A 25,607-nucleotide genomic window follows, 5' to 3' on the forward strand; every position below is an offset into this window, starting at 1 on the left:
ATCTCAAAGAAAAGCAAGATTCCGGAATCCCAGAGTAACAAGATTGTAGAACCCCAAAGAGTAGCAACATTCTATACAGAATCTCAAAGAATAGCAAGATTCCGGAATCCCAGAGAGTAACAAGATTCTAGAACTCCGAAAGAGTAGCAACATTCTATACAGAATCTCAAAGAATAGCAAGATTCCGGAATCCCAGAGAGTAACAAGATTCTAGAACCCCAAAGAGTAGCAACATTCCATACAGAATCTCAAAGAAAAGCAAGATTTCGGAATCCCAGAGAGTAACAAGATTCTAGAACCCCAAAGAGTAGCAACTTCCCATGCTACCGATCCAGGGCAAGCAGAGGCTTCCCCCATGTTTTAATAACAGGCTATGGACTTTTACTGAAGTGCTGTTTAAAAAAAAGGAAAAAAAACATGATTTTTTTTTTCCATACATATTTCTGAACACAAACCTTTCAAGCTATTTCAAATCTCATGGAGCAAAGCCAGACTATAATGTCAACAACACTGCCATCAAAAGTCTGTTTATTCCTTTATGATAGCAGATTTTGTGCATTTATATCTTACAGGTAAAAGAAAAAAAAGAAAAAAGCTATCAAACATTAAGAAGGATCTTCACACATTACAGTAGGACAGAACTCGCAGCATGAAATGTGCAAAAGTTTAATAGTGTGTCAGCTCAGTTGTTATCACCAAAACTACTGAATAAAACGGTTCCTTACTTGCATTTTGTTTAGCATTGAAAAGAAATATTAATTTAGAAAGGTAAATTTACATGCAGTGCTTTGGACTGCTAATATAAATTACCTGTTTTTAAATATGCCTTTTCCTTGCACAAAAAGGAGCAATTTTAAATTTGTATTACTTGTGTAATAATTTTCACTTATCTGGTCTTTGGATAAATACTCCATAAAGTCATCTATTCAGATTTTTGAAGCACTTTTCTTAACTACCTAATATACCGTACACTATATACTCAAATATAAACCCATCTGAATATAAATAAACCAAGGTAACCTTTCCCCCAAAAAAAGAGAGGAAAAAAAGATTGCCTCGAATATAAACCAAACTTGCAGCAGTCTTCAAGGTTACCGTGGGAACCCACATCCGCCATTTTGAGCATGGGGCAAAACCTAGGAGGATCACTCTTGCCCTGGTTCACCACTGAACCAACCGGGCTTACGGCAAACCCAGTGAGAGGCGTGCAATGGGTCCGACATGAGGAAGACTTGAATATTAATCAAGCCCCCTCCCCCCCCCATTTTTTTGCCCCCAAATCTAGGTTTATATTCAAGTAGATAGAGCAACTCAAACTCTGTGCCATGGCAAACTAATGTGCTGCAGCACATTCCAGGTGTACCCCAAGACGCCGGTAAGGAAGAGAGGCGCCGTCTGACTGCTTACAGGACGAACCGCTTGCAGAGAGAGGTCCATCCTGGAGGCAGTCAGCCAGCACCGACGACTCTCCTCCTCGCCAGTGTCGCTGCTCCTCTCCTCTCCCCACACCTTACCACCTCCAGGATCCCCCCACCAGCGAACTGACAGGTTCAGGGTTGCAACTGGATGGCCTTCGCGCATGTGGGTGACGTCGACGTCCGCGCACTTCCAGTGACCTTCCGGCTGGAGTGCCGGGTTTAGTGTGCCACCGCGTGGAAAAGTATGCTCGACACCGATTTAGAGTAACTGAGTTAGTTTCATTGTAGAATAAGTCTTAAGATTTTAAAACAATGGATCTGTGTGCCATGGCGAGATTTCAGGTGTGCTGTGAAAGAGACGAGTCTGTCACTGCCAGCACCGGCGCCTCTCCACCTCTTTGTCCCCCGGCGATGGAGAGATTTCCAAAACCTGGCAGTTTGTCTGAGTTTTGGAAGGCCCCCATGCTCAGGGCTGCGTCTTACAGGGCCTCTGAGCATGTGAGGATGTCACGCACAAGCGTGTGGCATCACCAGTTGATGTTCATGCATGCTCAGAGGCCCTGTAGATGCGGCCTCAAGTTTAGCGTGTCGTGGCGGAAAAAATTTGCAAGGCGTTGTTTTAAAGGGTTTGTTGAAACGATTAGCTAGGTAAGACTACAGGAACACAGTAAATCAAGATAGAGAGGGAATGTGTGGTGCAGTGGTTAGAGCTACAGCCTCGGCACCCTTAGATTGTGGGTTCAAATCCCGCACTGCTCCTTGTGACCCAGGCCAAGTCACTTAATCCCCATTGCCCCAGGTACATCAGATAGAGTGGGATAGATAGGGATAGATAGGGAAAAATGCTTGGTAACCTGAATAATTTGTAATCCGCATAGAATGGAATAATTTATAATCCGCATAGAATTGTAGAATATGCGGAATATAAATTATAAAAATATATATATATACAGTATATATATATATAGCACACATCCAAAATTTTAGACACATTTTTCCTTTCGCCAATTTAATAAAAGCAAAAAAAGGCTCCTAGACTCATCTCCAGTAGTACACAATCTTTCCACACAAAAAGATCTGCTCTGAAGCAGGTATAATTTTCTGCTTGTACAATTGTATTTTTCAAAACATGTGCATGCCTTGCAATTCCACCCCTGCTGCAGTCAATAAACGCTTCTGGCAATACTTGCTGATGGCCAAACAAACGTATCTGTCCTCATCAGCACACATACTTCTATGCATGTATGTTAGGTGCCATCGACTCAAGTTTGAGTCCTAGTGTCTTGATGAATTACAGATCTAAAAGAAATCAGTTTTATGCTAGTCTGGGAAGGTCCTACAGCATGGGTGTCAGAGTCCCTCCTTGAGGGGCCGCAATCCAGTCAGGTTTTCAGGATTTCCCCAATAAATATGCATGAGATCTATTTGCATGCACTGCTTTCATTAGCGCAGATACGGTACTATGAACTAACTGGTTAGAGCAGAATAGCATGCGCGTCCTTACGGTGGTGTAGCGAGGGTAAGTGGTGCCCCTCCTGCCTCTTCCCTGCCCCCCCCTGCCGCGCTCCTTCCTCATACCTTTTTAACTTTGGCACGAGCAACCAGCAAATTGCTGACGCATCGGCTTTGGCGCTGTCTCTGATGCCACATCCTAGGCGCGGGTCCCCGAAGTGATGTCAGAGAAAGCGCCAAAGCTGACGTGGGCAGCAGTTGGGGACTGCTCGTGCTGAAGTTAAAAAGGTTCATGGGGAAGGAAGAGGAGCGTGCGCGGCAGGGGAGGAAGTGGGAAGGGGGGCAGAGAAGAGGAGGGTGCCAGCACTCCAAGGAAGACCACGCCCGGGGTGGTCCGCCCCCTCCCCTTACTACGCCACTGATTCCTTACCACTTACAAAATTAGGATCTTCTCCGACTCAACACAGGCTGTGTTCGGCTACAGTGCCTGAATCTGATTGTGAACCATCCAGATAAAATCTAAAGAGAGAGCTGCTAAGAACCATTCGCAAAGGAACACAAAGAAGGGCATAATCAAAAGAAACGTCTAAGTCCATTTTGGCCTAACTAACAAATTGTCCAACGTCGGACACGGGAAAAGGTCCATTTTCAAAAAATACATCCAGCATTTTTTTTCCCCGAAAATCATCCAACTGTACGTCCAGCCGTCTGATCGTCCACACCGCTAAGTGGTCCATCTTTATACCCCATTTTCGTCCAAAAATTCATCCTAGTCAAAAACGCCTAGAAAAAGACCTTTTGGACGTCGGAGGGGCCAGAAAAGTAAGGGACTGCACACCCAGACATGGCAACAGAGTAGTGGGGCACCTTACAGAGCACTGCTGTGAACTTCACAAAAAGGGTGCCATATAATTGTAATCCGCTTAGAACCGCAAGGCACAGGTGGAATAGAAATCTCTAATGTAAATGTAAATGTAAATATAAACATCTCACAACAGCTCCCTTATAGGTCATGGTGATCCCCCCAAAACACCCCCAGAATCTACTAGTCTCACTAATTTACTACCCCAATAGCCCTTATGGCAGTATAAAAGGTTTTTTTGGGGGTGCACATGTTTGTCCATAAATGAAATGATTAGAGTGGCTTATAGGCCTGGGTCCTCCTCTCCTTGGTTCACTAACCCACCCCCAAGGCCACTTAAGCCACCTCTGTGCAGCTCTACTAGGCTTTCCTATGCCAGGCTGCCAGGTGCTGATGTTCTGGAGGCAGATATGTAAAGCTGTTATTATGTTTTTTATTGGGGGGGGGGTCAGTGATCACTAGGGCTGTGTGGGGGGGTCTGTACTTTGTGTCTGCAGTGCTTATCTGGTCACTTTGGATACCTTTTGTGGACTTAGACCTGGTTTTAGATGGCCTAAGTCACTACGTCCAAGTTCCGTCTAGGCAGTGTTGTAAAGCCTTCGGTTATACATGCAGTACGACTAAGTCTAAGATGGCCCACGTCCCGCCCAAATCCCGCCCTCACCACTCCTCCTAAAATGCCCCTTTTAGCTCTGGTCGTTCAGCAGCACTGTGAAGGCCTAAGTCATTTTTAAATACGTCTTTAACACCCTGTTCGATTATTGGCACTTGGACATTTCTTATTACTGATCGTCCCAAGTGCTGATTTAGGCCGGTTATTAGACGTTTTTCTGCTTCAATTATGAGCCCCATTGTGTATTGCATGAACAGCCTATACTTCGAAACCTGAAACTCCAGATCAGATCCTGCTATTATAAACACAAATGTCTGAACAATGAGCAATCACTTCCTACCTTTCATATTGCAGTACATACATAACCTCAAGAATTTGATCTCTTACTGTAAACCAAAATTGATTCCTTGTAGAGAACACTGTACACTCCTCCCGCGGATTCGGTTATTTGCAATTTTTTTTTTAAAAGAAATGCTGCATCCCGGACTGCATCCCAAGATTACAACGGGAACTCCCGGCAGCCGTTTTGATGACGGCTCTGCACGGGGCGGAGTGTAGGAAGATCGATCACGCTCTGCGTCGCCGCTAGACCACCAGGTAAGGTCTGGGGAAAGTCCGGGACGCAGGATGGAGGCGGGGGTGGGTCAGAGCCACCCCTAAAAGTTATTCGCGGTGCTTTAATATTCACGGGCCGGCTCTGCCCCTAACCCCTGTGAATATTGAGGGGGAAGTGTATTATATTGTTTTGTATAAGCATTTATGAATCGCTAATATACCACAATAGGAGTTCAATAAGAATTCCAAATTAATAAGAGGCTGGCCATCTCCAGGAATTACAATCTTACATTAAAATCAAAACATTAAAAATTGAATATTAAAATCAAAGCACAGAAGATATGCTCATTTGTTAGAGTGAAAGAGGAAAGGATATTTTGCAGACAAATAGGTTTTCAAACCTTTATAAAATCAGCTAAGGGGGGACAAGTTCAGGACAAATATCAGGAAGTTCTGCTTCACGCAACGAGTGGTAGAAACCTGGAATGCTCTCCCAGAAGAGGTAACTGCGGAATCCACCGTTCTAGAGTTTAAGGGTAAGTTAGATGTACATCTCCTTACGAGTGGCATAAAGTGACATAGGTAAGGGTAAGCTTGATGCACATCTCTTATGAGAAGCTTAGAGTGATATGGGGACTAATACTATGCTAGGGTACACCTGGCGGGGCCTCCGCGTGTGCGAATCACCGGACTTGATGGACCTAAGGTCTATTCCGGAGATGGCACTTCTTATGTTCTTATCAGTTAGTGTGAATGAGATTATAAAGCAAACAGGCCTTCAGGCCTTTATGGAAACTGTCACAGGAGGGGATGATTCTTAATTGTATTAGAAGAGATTTCCATTACTTTACTGCTAGATATGGATAAAGATATAAAGTGTATTTTTTATATTTAATACCTCTAGGCTTTGAAAATGTTAACCTCGGATGACTTTAACAGATGGTAGTTCTATTAAATTCATCATATAGTCTGGGCTTTCTCAATGGAAGATCAAGAAACCCAATGTACATACAGTGGTGCCTCGCATAAAGAACGCCTCGCACAGCGAACGCTGCACACAACGAACTTCATTTCATGATTCATACAACGAACTTCGTTTCACACAACGAAGTCGCCCGAGCTTCCACGATCGCTGCCGATGTATTGCATCCTTCCGCGCAGGCACTGCAGGCAGTCGTTAGTCACTGCGCTTAACGCGTTTCACATAACGAACTTTTCGCATAACAAACTTGCTCCTGGAACGAATTAAGTTCGTTGTGTGAGGCACCACTGTAATCTAAAAAAGCCTCTTGCTTCGAAAGGAAACCAATATGTCACATAAAGGACCAAAACCAAGAACAAAGTGAATGCATGGCATCTTCTGGGAGATAATTTGCCTGTAGCTGGATTTTTATTTAATTTCTTGCTGCTTTTGAAAGAAAAGTAACAGGGGGATAAGGGGTAATCTGAACACTGCAAGGTAAATAAAGCAGGTGTTGCCTTGTGCTTACCACTCTTGGATTTAATATAGTCACACAAAACAACTGTCTGGAAACCATCTAGCATGGATGGAAGTTTCCTTCGTGTTGAAGAGAAAAGGGAGGGAGAGCTTTTACAGTGTAAGAACAGATCTTCCTATTACAGTATGGCAAATTAGATAAATTATTATATCCCTTACTGACAGGCCTAATCAAAGCCAGTCACTTTCTCTTTTGAGAGAAAAACAAAAAGGTAAACAGACACTAATTCCCAAGCTGCAATATTTTAGACTTTACAAATTAACAGCTGGTTGAACAAAACAATGAAGCTGTTTAAAAGAAAACGATAACGACTTCTATCATATGTCACCATACTGATGCTAAATACATTTGTCTGTCAAACGTGACAAGAATTACTACCTAATTTTCCTAATTACAACTTTCAGCAGATTGCAGTCAAGACTAGTTATTGATTCAGTCCTATACAGACAGGTGAGTGGGCCCAAGAATGAGTCACTATCCATCAGAAGTGACATGCCCTCCATCTTTCCTGAAAAGCAGTGTCTAAACTGGAAAAAGATATTTGAAGATCTGCTATTCAAACGTTTTTTAAAATTTACTCAAAAGCAAGGGCTTGAACTTTATCAGTCTAGCTACATGGCATGATATGTCACTGCAGTGAAAAAGTAGTATGAATGTCTCAGAGGCTAATAATTGCTACCCTAAAGACTGAGATACGCATTACATGGTTGATTGAGCAAATATTACTTCTCCTTTTCTCTGTGAGGGTACAGAGATCAAATGTTCAGTCTTCAAGGGTCACAAGCAGGCCTGGTTCTCAGGATTTATTTACACTTCTCCCTCCATTTTCGCAAGGGTTAGGGGCACAGCTGGCCCGCGAATATGGAAAAATCGCGAATAACTTTAGGGTTGACTCTGACCCATTCCCGCCTCCCAGAACTGTCCACTGTACTTACTTTTTAAAGCCTGGTGGTCTAGCAGTGAAGCGGGGCAGGAGCGAGCTTCCTACACTCCTGCCCTATGCAGAGCCAGGAACAAAAATGGCTGCCGTGAGTTTCCGCAAGACCACGGGAACTCATGGCAGCCATTTTTTATACCAGTTCTACACAGTGTAGGAAGGAAGATCGCTCTGCCCTGCTTTACTGCTAGACTACCAGGTTTTAAAATGCAAGTAAGTGGAGAGGTCCGGGAGGTGGAGGTGGGTCACCCAGACGAAAATCACAAATAACTGAAGTCGCGAGTTCTGAACCTGCAAATATGGAGGGGGATGTGTATTTATTTATATACTGCCTATCAATGGAGGTCGTCTAAGCGGTTTACATTCAGATACTAAAGCATTTTTCTCTATCTGTCCTGGCAGGCTCACAATTTATCTAATTTGCCTGGGGCAATGGAAGATTAAGGGCTCTTTTTACAAAGCCACCGAAGCGGTTGCTGTTGCAGTAATCGCTCTGACACACATAGGGATTTAATAGGCGTTGGAGCGTTTGTTGTGTGGAAGTCGCTATTGTGGCTTGTAAAAGGGAGAGTAAGTGACTTACCACTTCAGTAGAATGCAAACAAACATCTACACAAACACAAATAAGACAAAGTTTCTGAACAATTAACACATCACATGTGCATTCATATAATAAAAACTGCCAGTGGAAGACATAGTAACATAGTAACATAGTAACATAGTAGATGACGGCAGATAAAGACCCGAATGGTCCATCCAGTCTGCCCAACCTGATTCAATTTAAATTTTTTTTTTTTTCTTCTTAGCTATTTCTGGGCGAGAATCCAAAGCTTTACCCGGTACTGTGCTTGGGTTCCAACTGCCGAAATCTCTTAAGACTTACTCCATCCCATCTACACCCTCCCAGCCATTGAAGCCCTCCCCTGCCCATCCTCCTCCAAACGGCCATGCACAGACACAGACCGTACAAGTCTGCCCAGTAACTGGCCTAGTTCAATCTTTAATATTATTTTCTGATTCTAAATCTTCTGTGTTCATCCCACGCTTCTTTGAACTCAGTCACAGTTTTACTCTCCACCACCTCTCTCGGGAGCACATTCCAGGCATCCACCACCCTCTCCGTAAAGTAGAATTTCCTAACATTGCCCCTGAATCTACCACCCCTCAACCTCAAATTATGTCCTCTGGTTTTACCATTTTCCTTTCTCTGGAAAAGATTTTGTTCTACGTTAATACCCTTCAAGTATTTGAACGTCTGAATCATATCTCCCCTGTCCCTCCTTTCCTCTAGGGTATACATATTCAGGGCTTCCAGTCTCTCCTCATACGTCTTCTGGCGCAAGCCTCCTATCATTTTCGTCGCCCTCCTCTGGACCGCCTCAAGTCTTCTTACATCTTTCGCCAGATACGGTCTCCAAAACTGAACACAATACTCCAAGTGGGGCCTCACCAATGACCTGTACAGGGGCATCAACACCTTCTTCCTTCTACTGACTACGCCTCTCTTTATACAGCCCAGAATCCTTCTGGCAGCAGCCACTGCCTTGTCACACTGTTTTTTCGCCTTTAGATCTTCGGACACTATCACCCCAAGGTCCTTCTCCCCGTCCGTGCATATCAGCTTCTCTCCTCCCCAGACAAACATGTCTCACTCTTTACTCCTGTGTAGCATGAGTAGTCTCCAATACTGGGCTGCCACTGTGGCTGGGAGAAGAAAGAGTACTGGGATGGAAAGGAAAGGGGCGAGTATAGGAGACCAAAGGGCAACTTCCTAGGAGTATGTTAAATGGGCATCCTAAAGACATGCAAGGGTAATAATGACAGGACAGCTTCCTTTACACTGTATAGTTTAGGAAGATTCTTCTACCTAATCCTGTTTCATATCCTCATTGGTCTTCTCAAACCCAGCCCTCCACAAACCCAATCCTCTCTCCCAATGACGGGCGCTATTTTCCAACACAAACCCTTCTCCCCCGATGACTGTTGCTATTTTCAGCACAAACCCTTCTCCCTAGATGATTGTCGCTATTTTTCAGCACAAATCCTTCTTCCCCTGCCCAGTTGGCATTAGGCTTATCGGAGAGGGTGGGATCCGGCAGGACTTGTGCATGCACAGAAGCTCAAGGCCCCACACTGGCCTATAACCTTGGTGTCAGCTTCTTTGAGAACCGGAATGGGAAGTGTAATGCCAGCTGGGAAGGAAAAGACGGCAGCACCAATCATCCGGGAAGAAGGGTTTGTGGATGAAAGTAGCACCTCTCATTGGGGGAGGGTTGAGTTTGTTGAGGAGGGTTTAGTCATCGGGGGCGGGGGGAGGGGGGTTTGTGGAGGACAGAAATGCCAGGCATCGGGAGTGAACAGCAGTGCCGCCGATTATCGAGTCAGGCCGGGAGGACAAAAGTGATGATCACCAATTGGGAACTCGAATATAAACCGAGACCCTCATTTTTGGGCCAGTTTTTTGGCCCCCAAATCTCGGTTTATATTCATTCTGTACTGTCACTTGAAGGCAGGGAAATTCTGTCCCCTGGTTTGTAGACGAATTGAGATCTTTAGAACAAAACATTGGGGGTGGGGGGCAGTGGCACAAGTATCCAGATGAATTTTAAATCGAAGAGTACAAAAAAATATTTGGAAATTTATCAGAAAGGGACTTTAGATGAAAAGAAAGCTCCAACTTCATCTCATGAATTATCTAATATACCATATTTCCACATGTACACCCCACACCCATATATACCCTCAGAGAAAAAGCCAATCTTGTAAATAAAATCATATACAGGCAGTTCCCGGGTTAAGAAAGACTCGTACTTATGAACTGGGATCCTGCCTCTCCCTCCCTTCCTGTCCAAACGAGCTCCTCCTCCTTCCTCCTTGAAGATGATTGAAATCCTTTACAACTTCTAATCTATCTCCTGGGCTCATTCGTAAACAAAGAAGCAACTAACAGGGAAGATATGCTCTGCAGAATAGAACTTGATTGCTCTTCAATGAAGATTCTCGACAAAGTATTCAAAGGCAAGGAAATAACACTCCAAACGAAGATCAGACTTGTCCACACACTCATTTTCTCAGTGGTCAACTACAGATATAAAAACTGGACACTACGGAAAGACAGAAAGAAGATTGACTGATTTGAGCTTTGGTGCTGGAGAAGGGTTTTATGCGTGCTGTGGACTGCCAGAAGAACTAACAAATCAATTTTGGAAGAGATCAAAACCAGCTATGTCACTCGAAGCCCAAATGATGATGTTACAATTGTCTTATTTTGGTCACATCATTAGAAGAAATTGGAGAAGGAAATCATGTTTGTGAAGCTCGAAGGAACCAGGCAAAGAGGGCAACCTGGAATCAGATGGATGGACATAATGAAAACCACCATTGGGACGACGCTGGAGGACCTTACTGACTAGCACAAAAACAATTTCTTTTTAGATCTGCAATTCATCAAGTCGCTAGGACTCAAACATGAGTCGATGGCACCTAACTAACTAATGATTGAGCTTAGTTGATTTTTCTTTTTGAATTTGTTATTGTTTGTTTTGGAAAATTATGTATGTTCACATATAGTCATATGCCTAGACCTGTGGATCAAGCAGGCTATACATTTTTCAAAATTTTCCAACTTAGGTGATGTTAACAGCTTATCATGCATCAAAGAAGTTTGGACTTATTTCATCAGATTCTTCAAACTTTCAGAAAATAAAAAAACAAGAGGGCATTCGGAAAAGTTGAAAGGGGACAGATTCAAAACGAATGCTAGGAAGTTCTTCTTTACCCAACGTGTGGTCGACACCTGGAACGTGCTTCCAGAGGACGTTATAGGGCAGAGAACAGTTTTGGGGTTTAAGAAAAGATTGGACAATTTCCTTCTGGAAAAGGGGATAGAAGGGTATAGATAGAGGTTTACTACACAGGTCCTGGACCTGTTGGGCCGCCGCGTGAGCGGACTGCTGGGCGCGATGGACCTCAGGTCTGACCCAGCAGAGGCATTTCTTATGTTCTTATGTTCTTATGCTGAACCTGAAATCTGAAGTCCAGCTTTGTAAAATTCTAAGCCACTTTCACCTTTGCCTTTTGCAGCTGGCTGTATTGCCGAGAACTGTGGGAAGAACTCCACTGCAAGCCTGCCAAACACCATCTCCGAAGATGTAACCAAGAGGGAGTGTAAAAGGCTAAACTCCCTGCCCCAAAGAAAATCAGAGCCAATCTCACCTACACATCCAGGTGAAATCTGCTTTCCATCGCCATTTCTTGTGCCTTCAAAGGCAGTTCCCCCCCCCTCCGCCCCCGGTACTGCAAGGTGGAAGGGGCTGAGCAAAACCTTACTCCTGATACTTGGGCTTTCCTTCACACCTGTTGGTAAGCCCCAAGCACAGGGAAGTGCACAGGTAGTGATTTCAGCCTGATTCATCAATGGAGCTTTAGATCAGCAGGCAGGAGCTTAATTTTTGCCCTTCTTTTCCGGCATAAAGAAAAGAGTAAAAGAAAATATTTCAAAAAGCAGTAAAGCTGACTTCAGTCCCAAGTCTTTACTTGGCGGCCATCTTGGGCCTCTTTTCAGGATTTGTACTGTGAATACTCTTGAAATCTGTTTTCATATAATGGGAGGTAATGAATGTAAATAGTGTGCTCTTGTATATTTATCATAGGGAATCCTTGGTTTTCGTTAAGTGTGGGTAAACAGCCTATTCAATATTGTGGATTGTCCTTCCCAATTCAGGGACTGCTATTTCCTTGGCTCTGTGCATTAGCAAATGAGTTACAATATTAGTTTATCATACGCGGAATTGATAACTATGTACATTTTGGCTGCAATTTATGCCTTTTCATTTTTTTTGCATCATAAGCAAAACACTTGAGTACCTGAATGTAGGACAGAGTACGATATTGGGTTTCAAAATGGGATTGGATGATTTCCTGAAGGAGAAGGGGATTGAAGGGTATAGATAGAGGGTTACTATACAGGATATTAAATGATTAGGGAATAAAAGATTTAGGTAAAGGATCACTTACAGGTCATGGACCTGGGGAGCCGCCGCGGGAGCGGACTGCTGGGTACGATGGACCCCCTGGTCTGATCCGGCAGAGGCCATGCTTATGTTCACCACTATATAAATGCTATAAATAAATAAATAAAACTGACCAAATTAAAAATATTTTTGTATATTATTTTACCTTTTTTTTTCTGAGGAACCTGTTTTGTTCTACCTTTTGGCCTTCTCAATCAATACCTGAATTTCATTTACAACTGAGGCATTTACCCCTTTTAAACAATCACTTATCCCCTCTTTTACTAACGCATAGCGCGGGTTTTAGCACCAGCAGTGGTGGTAACTGCTCTGATGCTGAGATAATTCCTATGAGCGTCGGAGCAGTTACTACCGCTGCCAACACTAAAACCCGCACTATAAGAACATAAGAAGTTGCCTCTGCTGGGTCAGACCATAGGTCCATCATGGCCAGCAGTCCACTCCCGCGGCGGCCCATCAGGTCCATGACCTGTAAGGTGATCCTTTGCCTAAAACCCTTCAATCCTCTTTATCTCTCTGTCTATACCCTTACATAATCCTATCTCTACTTATATCTGTATCCCTCAATCTCCGCATCCATCAGGAATTTATCCAATCTTTCTTTGAAACCCCGTAATGTACTCTGTCCTATCACAGCCTCCGGAAGCGCATTCCAGGTGCCCACCACCCTCTGAGTGAAAAAGAATTTCCTAGCATTAGTTCTAAACCTGTCCCCTTTCAATTTCTCAGAGTGCCCCCTTATTCTTGTGGTTCCCGTTAGTAAAAGAGGGAGCGAATATACAGTAGGCATTACAGAATAGTTCTTAACTAGGTATCATGCACTAGGGCTTCTTCCAGAGCCCTGTAATCATAAGTCCTCAATGTGGGTCACCAAGGGCCTGATTTTATAATAGAACACTTAGGACTTCCAATCCAAAAGCAAACAAATGCCAACACACACATTATTCCTGCTGTGAGGTGGTTGTCAATGCATGTGTGCATACTCAACAACATGCACTTGCCTGTTTTATAAAATATATGTGCAAATTGCAGATTTTCCACTGCGTTGTACATATAATGCTACCAGGAATGCCTACAGGCAGCGAATGCATAAGTATGTACTGTCTAGTCACCGTGCATACTTCCCAAATAGTTTTAGAAAAGGCAATTTGAGCATGTAAAACCATTTTCATATATAATAATAATAATAATTTTATTCTTATATACCGCCATACCGAAAAAGTTCTAGGCAGTTCACAACAAGGTGAGCTAATACATGGGATACAGATAAAATACAAATTAGAATAATGGACTTAAAAACAGATAAAGACAGAAAGCATTTACAATATAATGCAGAAAATACCGGCATGGCAGGGAAAGAAGTAATACATAGAACAGATAAAATACATCAAGTTGAATATAAGGAACTTGATTGAAAAAATGAAGCAGAATGCATTAAGATACCAGCCTATCAAGATTCCAGAATCCCAGAGAGTAACAAGATTCTAGAATCCCAAAGAGTAGCAACATTCCATTCAGAATCTCAAAGAATAGCAAGATTCCATTCAGAATCTCAAAGAATAGCAAGATTCCGGAATCCCAGAGAGTAACAAGATTCTAGAATCCCAAAGAGTAGCAACATTCCATTCAGAATCTCAAAGAATAGCAAGATTCCGGAATCCCAGAGAGTAACAAGATTCTAGAATCCCAAAGAGTAGCAACATTCCATTCGGAATCTCAAAGAATAGCAAGATTCCGGAATCCTGGAGAGTAACAAGATTCTAGAACCCCAAAGAGTAGCAACATTCCATACAGAATCTCAAAGAATAATAATAATTTTATTCTTATATACCGCCATACCGGAAAAGTTCTAGGCGGTTCACAACAAGGTGAGCTAATACATGGGATACAGATAAAATACAAATTAGAATAATGGACTTAAAAACAGATAAAGACAGAAAGCATTTACAATATAATGCAGAAAATACCAGCATGGCAGGGAAAGAAGTAATACATAGAACAGATAAAATACATCAAGTTGAATATAAGGAACTTGATTGAAAAAATGAAGCAGAATGCATTAAGATACCAGCCTATCAAAGAGTTGGGTCTTTAACAATTGTCTAAAATCAAGATAGGAAGAGACCTCTAACATCATTTTTCCAAGCCATATATTCAATCCTTTCCAGAATCACCCCCTCTCTCCATGTCACCACTAAGCAATGACTTGGATTTTCCCTTTCCCCACCAGTCACTGTGAATGCTGCATCTTTAGCCCTGTCCACCCAAGACCTGACTTGGAAAACTGAATCCAGTCTTTTGCATGTTAGTATGAAGCACAGCAACTTAATCACTTGATTGAGCACATCAACATTTATTGTTTTAGAAATTACAATTTAAAGAGTCAATGGTAGATGTATAAGTAAGAAAAGCAATTTCCACCAATCATATTTCAAAGTTTTATGAGCTTCAAATATAACACAAAATATCCAAACCTTTGATGTTCTCATTTAGTAAACAAAGTATAGCTAGTAATTTCTACCGATTGAGTCATGGCATATTCTTACCTTGCAATAGCTATTCCGACTACACATCCTCCTACTATAGACCAAAACCCAATCCAACCTGCATCCACCTGCAGAGAAACAGATAAAAAGATGAACCCCATTAGTAAACTGTACACTTTTCCCTCTGTATTTGCGGCTTCAGCAATCGCGGTCTCGATTATTCACGGTTTTTAGCTTGCTGGCTCCCCCCCCCAAAATTACATCAGCTTGCATAGAGAAATCGCTGATTCCAAACGTTTACAGAGAAAATCGCTGATTCCCAGCACTTTCTTCACCGTGTTTTGCCTCTCCTTCAGGAACAGGCCAGGTCTCCCATCATGTATTCGCGGTTTCACCATATTCATGATAGTTTTTAATAGAAAACAGCGATTGGGTTTGTTTGGTTTTTAATTGTGTGTGCTATGGAATGTTTTTAATAATTTTGTATCTCATCAACTTAATCACAGCTCTAATTATTATTAAATACTTAAATAATTATAAATGTTTGTAAAGTGCTCAGACCATATAACCCTTGGTTTAGTGATGACACAAAACTGACTCAACCATTAGACCTCCTAAAGGTTAATAATAACCACTTATCTGAAATCGCTGAAAGGTTGGGTACTTCATAATCACAGCTGTGATAAAGTGCCAGTGCTGAATTGTGCTTCAGTGTGAACTAAATATCCATATTAAAATCCATGGCCCTCCGACTCGAGTTTCGGCTCTTCATCAGGAGGGAACACTCTTAACGGGCAGTATGTACCCAGAAGGCAATGAGATAAGGGCACCATTCATCACAGATTATACTATAAATCTCCCTAGTTTGGTGAAGATAAACCGCCTCTAGGTTTTTAGGTTGTGCATAAATTTTTAAATAAATAAATAGATCATGCCTATGGCACCTAACTTAAGTGCTATAATTAGTTTTAAGTGCTGTGATAATTGGCCGCGACATTAAAGACCAATTTAAAACACATTTTAAAAAAATTAGGCACTGTTAGGTGCCCTCCAGGACAGGCGCCTAGTGACGCCGAAGACCAGAAGTGATTATGTTTAGGGGCAGGGTTTAACTTTGGTGTCTCTAGGTGCTTCTGGCTATGATTCTACAAAGCCTATAAAACTCTGGCCTACATTTGCAGTGCCTAGAATCCTTGTTAGCCATGATTCTGTCCATGACTCACACACGGCAAGTGCCACTTACAGAATCAGGCCCGGAATACCCTACGTCGATGCGATCTGCACGGGGTCATTACTGGGTCACAGCTTAGGTGGCGTTGCATCGTAAGCATGCATGTGTGAAGAGTACATGCACAAATTTATACCTTCTTTGGAGTATGTAAAAATTTGTGCAACACTATGGCTGAGAGGGTGCAGATGGGCTGGAGTGAGCTTTGATGGAGACTTCAGCAGTTGGAACCCAAGAACAGTTCCGGGTAGAGCTTTGGATTATTGACCAGAAATAGCTACGAACCAAAAAAAAAAAAAAAGTTAACTTGAATCAAGTTGGGCAGACTGGATGGACCATTCGGGTCTTTATCTGCCATCATTTACTATGTTACTACTGGAGCTACAGATCTTGTTAGGCCATTGTAAAAGGCATCTATGTGGCTTTTATAATCTGGATGTCTTTTTTGGACTTCTCCCTTAGGCATCCTGTTGTAACATTATCACCAAAATATAAAGAATTAGAAAAAAAGACTTAGTTTAACAATTCTCTCCCCATAAGGTTGGTGATAAAAATGTATGGTAAACTGATAGAAATCTCACTCTGAAACACATTAAAAAGCCACTGAAGTACTAATTTCCACATATCTTACAATCTTCATTCAGTGTCCACACCTTTATGCCCTAATTTTTTGTTGATTAGTTTTACAATGTCTATCCAAGAACTTTGTGAAGATTTATTTATTTATTTGCATTATCATGCTTTCCTCTTCCTATCAAGGCTTCAGAAAATTAGTAAAAACGAAACTGTTCAACCATTTGTCACCTAAGAATTTGTTGTTCATTATCTCTCGTATTCTGTATCCAATTCATAGCTATGTCGCTGACTGTCCAGCTCTTCTTATTTGTACTTCTTTTCAGTGTACTTTTATTCATCGATTCTATATTGTAACTTATCGCTGACTGTCCAGCTCCTCTTGTTGTAAACCGCCTCGAACTACCATGGCTTTGGCGGTATATGAGAAAATCAATTATTATTATTATTATACCACAAATATTTTCTCTGAAACAAAGGCTGACAAATCCAAGAGCTTTAGCTATAAAAATTCAATAAACTATTACAGCTAACGGAAATATGTGCATCATTATTACAAGGACCAAATAAACATAGAACATAACTATCATTTTTCTGGATTTTCTTGGTCTGGGTTATTATATTTGAGATGCAATGAACTCTACCAGAGGGTGAAAAGGAACATAATTGCAAGTCATTTGGCCACAGCACCAGAGAACCCAAGTGGTTGAAGACGTGTAGTATCCTGCCAGACCTGACCAGATGCCTGCATATTCCCCAAGCCAGCGACTGGTGGCACAACAGTTTGCCTTCCCTATGAGAAATTGACGCAGCCAGGAAGCCAACCAGTGTTCTCTATTGCCAAGACATGAGCAAATGTCTGGACTAGTGCAGAAAGTGGAAAATCATACCCCTGGGATAGAGACACTATGCTTTTTAAGTCCAACCAGGATCAGTATGAGAGAGCTTCCCAGGAGAATAAGGCAGGTGGCTGAGCCTTGATTCCCCATTTGGAAACCTGTTCAAGCCCAGAGTTTCCTTTCATAGCTATAGGTTAAAAGATTCCACTTCCTAGAGGGAGATGGTTGAATTGTTGAACAGGCCAGGCTGGTAAATGGCAACTGCAAAAATACAACAAACCACATACAGTATATAGTCAAATATAAACCGATCTGAATATAAACCGAGGTAATTTTTTTCCCTCCTAAAAGGGAGAAAAAAGGTTAGCTCAAATATAGAGGGTTTATATTCAAATGCCCTGCCAAGTTCTGCATCTAGCCCACTCCCTCCTTGTCTCTGCACCCCATCTCCATTCCCTCCTTCCCTCCTGGCCGAATCTAAAACATCCTGCCTCTCAGACCTCTAGAAAGCCTACCATGAAAGCCCTGGTGGTCCAGTGGTGAACCGGGGAAGGAGTGATCTTCCTATGCTCCTACCCTGTATGAGCCGCTATCTAAAATTGATGCCGTGAGTTCCCGCAGCAAATCTTACAAGATTGCAGGAACTCACAGTAGCTATTTTAGATAGTGGCTCACATGGGGCAAGAGCGTAGGAAGATTGCTCTTGTTCCAGCTCACCGCTGGACCACCAGGGCTTATGGCAGGACCAGGGGAGGCACTGACTCAAATATAATCCGAGATCCCCATTTTTAGGCCAATTTTTGGCCCAAAAATCTCAGTTTATATTCAAGTATACACAAAGAAATGAGTGGAAATGTCCTATACAGACTGGTGGACTCAATATATTTCATAAAAGTCCTTTTATTAATCCCCAAAACTCCATGATCCAACATGTACATGTTTCAGCCAAGATGGCCTGCTTCAGGAGTCTTCAGTCTTATAGATAATATGATAAATCCATAAATGAACAGGCTGCCAAGTAGCTGATACAGAGCTAGTCCTCTGAATAAAATAATGTAATATATAGGAACCAAAAAGGTCCTTGGCGTTAACATTATTTTATTCAGAGAACTAGCTCTGTATTAGCTACTTGGCAGCCTGTTCATTTGTGGACTTATCATATTAAGACTCTGAAGACTCCTGAAGCAGGTCATCTTGGCCGAAACATGTACATGTCAAGTCATTGAGTTTTTTTGATTAATAAAAGGACTTTTATGAAATATATTGAGTCCACCAGTTTGTATAGGACATTTCCACTCATTTCTTTGCGTCTGAATATGTGGATCTGGGTTTCAAGTATATACAGTACTGAAAATCAAAAGACTCCCAAAACATTACAGCATGCACGCTTAAAAATTCTTACCTGGCTCACTTTAGATGGTGTTAATATCAAATCTAGAACCCCAGACCATCCAGCAAATACTCCTAGGGGTATAGCATAGGCTAAAGCGATCATGAGAAAACGCACGTTGCTGAAAAGAAAGGAATGTACTGAGAAAAAAAATTTCTGTTTAAATTCAAAACACATCGTAAGTAGTCCATAAGGATTAACTCATTGATAATAAATGCTAAAAACGTGCATTAAAATTAAATAAATTAAAAAAATTAAAAAATACACTAAGGGCTCCTTTTACTAAGGTGCGCTACCGGTTTTAGCATGCCGCGTGTGCTAGACGCTAACGCCTCCATAGAGCTTGTGTTAGTATTTTCCGTGTTGCGCGGGGTTTGTGCACGCTAATCTTCAGCGCGAGCTAAAAACGCTAGCGCTCCTTAGTAAAAGGAGCCCTAAGCTGTATAAGTCACAGATTGTAAAAATCAATAACTGACCTTGTCACTTTAGTCTTTCATTCAGAATTTTAATAGCTGAAGTTCATTTAAAGAGTTAACTTAACCTTTTACCCATGCGTGTAGTTATGCGCATACTCCACTGGATTTTCAAAGTGAAAACGTGTATATACTTCCCGCTTTGTAAATTAACCGAGAAAAATACTTTCGGGGTGTACAAATATCCCCTTGAGAACTCCTCCTCAAACAATGGGTAAATGCAGGTGTATACTCATTCCCCTCCCCATTCACGGTTCCTGCACTCGCGGTTTCATATAATCGCAATTTTTTTCTGGGGAGGGGCAAAATTTAAAAAACAGTTTTAATGTAAAAAAAATCCATCTTTTTTTCCTCCCTGTCGCCTTCCTGGCCTTACCTGATGGTCTAGAGCAGTGTTTTTCAACCGCTGTTCTGCGGCACACTAGTGTGCCGCGAGATGTTGCCTGGTGTGCCGTACGGTGTAGACACTGATTAGGCCTCAGGCCGGGTCCCGCACGCGCTCCCATGAGACTCCCCCGGTCCCCGCTGCTGTTCAGTTTCGATCTTCTGCTCTGACGCAACCGGAAACAGGAAGTTGCAGCAGAGCAGAAGATTGAACACTGAGCAGCCGCGCGTGCGCGGCTCTTTGGGAAAGCGTGCATGTCGCCGAAAAACAAAACCTACAAACTAAGGTGAGGCGAAGGGAGAGAGCTGGCTAAACAGTAGGATCGATTGGGCAAGCGAGTGGTGGCTGCGGGGACCGTGCGATCGCTCGTGTTCCCGGCTCAAATTGGAAGGAGGGAGTGAAAGGGAAAAGGATTCTGGGCCAAGGGGATGAAGACGGAAAGAAAAACCCACAGCAGGAAAGAAAGGGAAGGACAGGCAGGTGAGCCAGATGCTAGAAGCAGGGGGGGGGAAGAAAGAGGGAAAAAAGCTAGATGGGGTTGAAAAGAAGAGACACACTGGTATGGAAGAGGAAGATAGGGGAAATCTGGACACAGGAAGGTAACAGAAAGAGGGGAAATTATGTGCATGGGGCATAGGGACAGAGACATAAAGAGACATGCCATGGGGATGGTATATGGACACAGGGGGGGGCAATGACAGATACATAGGGGAGATATTAGAAATGGAGAAAATAGGAGCACAGAAGCGAGATGGTTTGTGGGGATGGGACAGGGACCGAGCTCGCAGGCTCCAGTGGCTTGCACAAATTACATTGTAACGTGCCATGAAAATAAGAGGGAGGAAGGTAGATAGATAAGCCACGTGAGAGGAGCTGAAGGGTAGTAGAAAGGAACAGATGGTAAAGGAGGGAGGGAAGGGTGGTGGTGGAAAGGAATAGGACAGACATTGAAGGAGGGTGGAGAGGAACAGACCCCGAAGGGAAATGTGGAAGACAGAGTGGGAAGAAGACAGATGCCAGACTATGGGGGAGCGGAGGGAAGAAGATGGGTGCTAGACCAATTGGGGGGGGGGTGTGAAGGGAGAGGCACAGTAACAGCAAATGGAAGACGTAGAGAGAAGACACACAGTGGATGGAAGGAATTGAATGAGAAGATGTGGAAAGCAGAAACCAGACAACAAAGGTACAAAAAAAATTATATTTATTTATTTATTTTTTGCTTTAGGATAAAATAGTATATTAGTTGTGTTGATAAAAATTTATAAACAAAGCCCTGCCAGCTGAACATCTCTTTCTCTAGTTCAGCAGCAGGAACTTTGATTTATAAGAAAGGAATAAGCTAAATATTACAGTACTAAGGCTTATATGGATGCAGCGGGGACGGTGACGGGGCGGTGAATGGGATGGCAGTGGCGGTGACGGGGCGGTGAAAGGGATGGCGGTGACGGTGACGGGGCGGTGAAGGGAACGGCTGTTGACGAAGAGCTACGTGTGTGTCTTTCTTCGATTCCAGCCAGAATATCAGCTTTGTGTTCAGCCAAACAGGCCCAGGTTTCGCACTGAATAAAGTATTTTATAATTTTTCACTATTCTGTTTACTTAATATTTCATAATAAAGTAATTATAAAATACTTTCTTTGTGTTTATTTGATTCCTATTCAAGAGAATTACTTTATATATAGTCAATATAGGCACAGAGTTAAATTTTTTAACATTTTCTAATGGTGGTGTGCCTCGTGATTTTTTTCATGAAAAAAGTGTGCCTTTGCCCAAAAAAGGTTGAAAAACACTGGTCTAGAGGGCTTTCGGGGAAGGAGCGATCTTCCTACGCTCCTGCCCTGTGCAGATCGCCATGAGGAAATGGCTGCTGGGAGTTCCCGTAGTCTCTCGAGACTACGTCGGGAACTCCCTACAGCCATTTCCTGATGGCGATCTGCACGGGGCAGGAGCGTAGGAAGATCGCTCCTGCCCCGAAAGCCCTCTAGACCACCAGGTAAGGCCGGGAAGGCGGCAGGGAGGTGGGGGTGGGTCAGAGACGGATAATCGCAGTTTTTCGGCATTCGCGGTCCAGCTCTGCCCGTATCCCCCGCGAATGACGAGGGAGAAGTGTACAGGCTGTGTACATCAAATTTACCCACAGAAATGGCCTGTAAGAAAATTGCCCCACCAGTATGCGGATAAACACTACTTTGCTCTGGAAATGCCTTTCTGTGCTCATCTTGATCTTGTACACTGTCCTGGGTGAATCTCTTCAAAATGGAAATAAATAAATGTTTTCCAAGTATATGCAAAAATTCAAAAATATCACTCCAAAACAAAAGCACCACACAAGTCAAGAAAGCTAGCTTATTACTTAAGCGAAAGAAAAGCCTCAGACAAATGGAGAGGTGGACCCCCCACTGTTTCACCAAAGTATCATAGGCAAAAAACTTTTGCACAAGTTTAAACTTAGCAGGTGGGAGCAAAAAATAGCCGAGAATGATTAATGGTAAAAACCACTGAACACAAAAGAGGCCAGGCAGACGACAATCGTTTCGTGGCCGGTAACCACTGCTTCAGGACCTTAGTGCAAAATCCAGGCTATCAGTACGCAGATCCTAACTGCTGCTTTGTTTTGGAGTGATATTTTTGTACTATACTTCCCCTCCATTCCTCCCTGTTTTTTGTGGTTGTATATAGAGCAGGGGTCTCAAAGTCCCTCCTTGAGGGCCGCAATCCAGTCGGGTTTTCAGGATTTCCCCAATGAATATGCATTGAGCGCAGTGCATGCACTTAGGATCTCATGCATGTTCATTGGAGAAATCCTGAAAACCCGACTGGATTGCGGCCCTCAAGGAGGGACTTTGAGACCCCTGATAGAGGGTTATGCATCAGAGAGCAATTCTCTAATTGGGCAACTGGTAGGAGCCTATTCAATCAAGGAAAAGAGAAATTAGGTCTTACCTGATAATTTTTTTAGTCCCATTAGTCCTTCACACTATTCCAGAACAGTAAGATAGTTATGTCCATTGACCAGCAGGTAGAGATAGAACACATATGAAGAGTTGAGAGATATAGGACCTAGCCAACTCCCAGCTCCTCAGTATCAACATAGACAAGCTGAAGGAAGAAGGAGACTGACCACTCCTGAACACCCCCAACTTTCCTGCACGCTTATAAGCCTCTGTGAGCCATCGCTATAGAAAGCTCAGTCGTGAGCGTAACCTGACAAAGGAATGGAGGGAAGACCACAGAGCCGCCCAGCAAATATCCATTGGCACCAAAAGCGCCACCTCCATCCTGGACACTGCTAGGCATCTGGTCGAATGTAGAGAATGACACGGTGAAAAAATTGGTCCCCGTCACCGCCCCGTCCCCGTCTCACCATCCTCTGCACCGCCCCGTCACCGCCATTCCCTTCACCGCCCCGTCACCGTCACCGCTGCATACATAAAAGCCTCAAACGGGTACGATTTTATATACTTTTCTAATATCTCCCCTATGTATCTGCCATTGCCCCCCCCCTGTGTCCATATTCCATCCCCATGGCATGTCCCCTTTTTGTCTCTGTCCCTATGCCCCATGCACATAATTTCCCCTCTTTCTGTTACCTTCCTGTGTCCAGATTTCCCCTATCTTCCTCTTCCATACCAGTGTGTCTCTTCTTTTCAACCCCATCTAGCTTTTTTCCCTCTTTCTTCCCCCCCCCCTGCTTCTAGCATCTGGCTCACCTGCCTGTCCTTCCCTTTCTTTCCTGCTGTGGGTTTTTCTTTCCGTTTTCATCACCTTGGCCCAGAATCCTTTTCCCTTTCACTCCCTCCTTACAGTCTGAGCCGGGAACACTAGCGATCGCACGGTCCTCGCAGCCCCCACCCGCCTGCCCAATCGATCCTAGTGTTTAGCCAGCTCTCTCCCTTCTCCTCACCTTAATTTGCAGGCTTTCTTTTTCAGCGACCTGCACGCTTTCCCAAAGAGCCGCACACGCGCGGCTGCTCAGTGTTCAATCTTCTGCTCTGCTGCAACTTTCTGTTTCCGGTTGCATCAGAGCAGAAGATCGAAACTGAGCAGCAGCGGCTCTTTGATAGCGTGCGGGTCGCCGAAAAAGAAAATCTACAAACTAAGGTGAGGAGAAGGGAGAGAGCTGGCTAAACACTAGAATCGATTGGGCAGGCGGGTGTGAGCTGCGGGGACCGCGCGATCCTTCATGCCTCACTGCGGGGACAAGACCCATTCACCGCCCCGCGGGCGGTGAATGGCCTTGTCCCCGTCGCCGCAGCGACTGCTAGTTTTCTTCCCCGTTTTCGGCGGTGACCCGCGGCTAAAATGCGGTGGCCGCGGGTAAACCGCCACCGTGTCATTCTCTAGTCGAATGGGCCCTCAAGCTTTCCTAAGACTGCTTCCCTGACAGCAAGTAGGCCAAGGCCACTGACTCTTTCAACCACCTCGCTAGCGAAGGCTTGGACGCCGCCTATTCCCGCCAGATAGGCTTGCACTTTTTGGATGCATGGAAGACAGCCTGGACAGCGTCTGCAGCTAAGTGCTTGTTTCTTTTTTCCTGCTTACCATCGACTGTGTTTGAGACTCGTATATGTGCTGCTTGCTTTACTCACATTTTTTGAAGTTTTGTAATTTGGCGTGCTAGAGTTTTTTTGATGTGGTTCCGAACTTCCTACGAGGGCTACTATAGTGTTTCTCACTGCTGAGTGAACTGATATATTTTGGACCTTGCTTAATGGTTGTTTATAAGTGGAGTTTTTTGCCATATGAATATGAACTGAGGCTTTTTCTCCACTTTTTTCCTTTCTTTTTCTCTTGTTTTTTGTGTGTTAAGTGAATGAGTGGTTCTTTGTATGAGTGCAGTGGGTAGACCTGGTAGTGTCTAGGTAGATCCCTCCTATGGTTTCCAATAGGGCATAATTCATTAGTAAAATTAGGAGTTTTGTATGTTCTTCCTGAGATTTTTTTGGGTAGATATCCGATTACACCCCTGACTTTGTACGACCAAAAGGGGAACTGCTTAATAGGCAAGAGACTTATCTGGCCAAACTGCTGATGGCCCCGCCTATTGCACCTACTTTCATGAAAACAAGACCGAGCAGAGCTCAAGCCCAGATGGGAGCCCCCCGAGCCCTCCCTCCCAAGGCCTGTCCCTCAAGGAAAACGCCGACACTTGATCTCCCCTAGCTCCTTGACCAAACTGGTAAGGTTCTCCTCAAAAAGAGGGACTGACTCATGAAGGGAAGCTTCACAAGTCTGGCCTTAGAGGTTGCATCCGTTGCCCAGTTCCGCAACCACAGTTGCCTGGGAGCCACTACTGTGAGGGAAATTCCTCTCAAAAAGGTACGGAGCATATCATAGGCACCATCAACTATGTAGGTCAACCCAGCCTTCATCTGTTCTGAAAGCTGCGGGTCCTGTTGCGGTGACTAGAGATGCCATTCCAGGCACACTCAAGTCAAGTATGAGGAACAGACCAAGGCTTGAAACCCAGCGCTGTCGCCTCAAAGGCCTGTTTCAGTGGATGCTCAATCTTCCTATCCTGCAGATCTTTGAAAGCAGCACTACCCTACACTGGAAGAGTAGTTTTCTTGGGCACTGCTGACACCACAAGATCCATCCTGGAATCTCTCCTTTTCCTTTGGTAAAAGGGAATAGAGCCGAACCATCACTCGACCCACCTTCAGGCTCATATCAGATTTTGCCACTCTGCCGCAATTAAATCCTGAATGTCAGGATGCAACGGAAATGCCTTAGGCAATGATTTGTGTGTGGAAGGTGCTGTAGCAGACGGATCTTCAATGGAGAGCACTGCCAACACCTCCAAAATGAGGGAACTGAGTTCCTTTCTCTGGAATAGTTTCAAAATTTTAGAGTAGTCCCCTTTT

The 25,607-nt window shown here is 43.6% G+C and overlaps 1 protein-coding gene across 1 annotated transcript in view; it reads right to left on the minus strand.

The window, feature by feature from the left end:
• Nucleotides 1–25,607, minus strand: part of SLC49A4 (solute carrier family 49 member 4) — a 138,440-nt gene that overhangs the window by 38,452 nt on the left and 74,381 nt on the right. The window contains exons 5-6 of the mRNA XM_033944637.1: nt 18,898–19,006; nt 14,916–14,983 (exon numbers count right to left, since the gene is read on the minus strand). Coding sequence (XP_033800528.1) covers nt 14,916–14,983; nt 18,898–19,006 — 177 coding nt within the window. The remainder of the gene's footprint in view (nt 1–14,915; nt 14,984–18,897; nt 19,007–25,607) is intronic.

Source organism: Geotrypetes seraphini, chromosome 5, assembly GCF_902459505.1.
Source record: "Geotrypetes seraphini chromosome 5, aGeoSer1.1, whole genome shotgun sequence".
NCBI classification, from domain to species: Eukaryota; Metazoa; Chordata; class Amphibia; order Gymnophiona; family Dermophiidae; genus Geotrypetes; species Geotrypetes seraphini.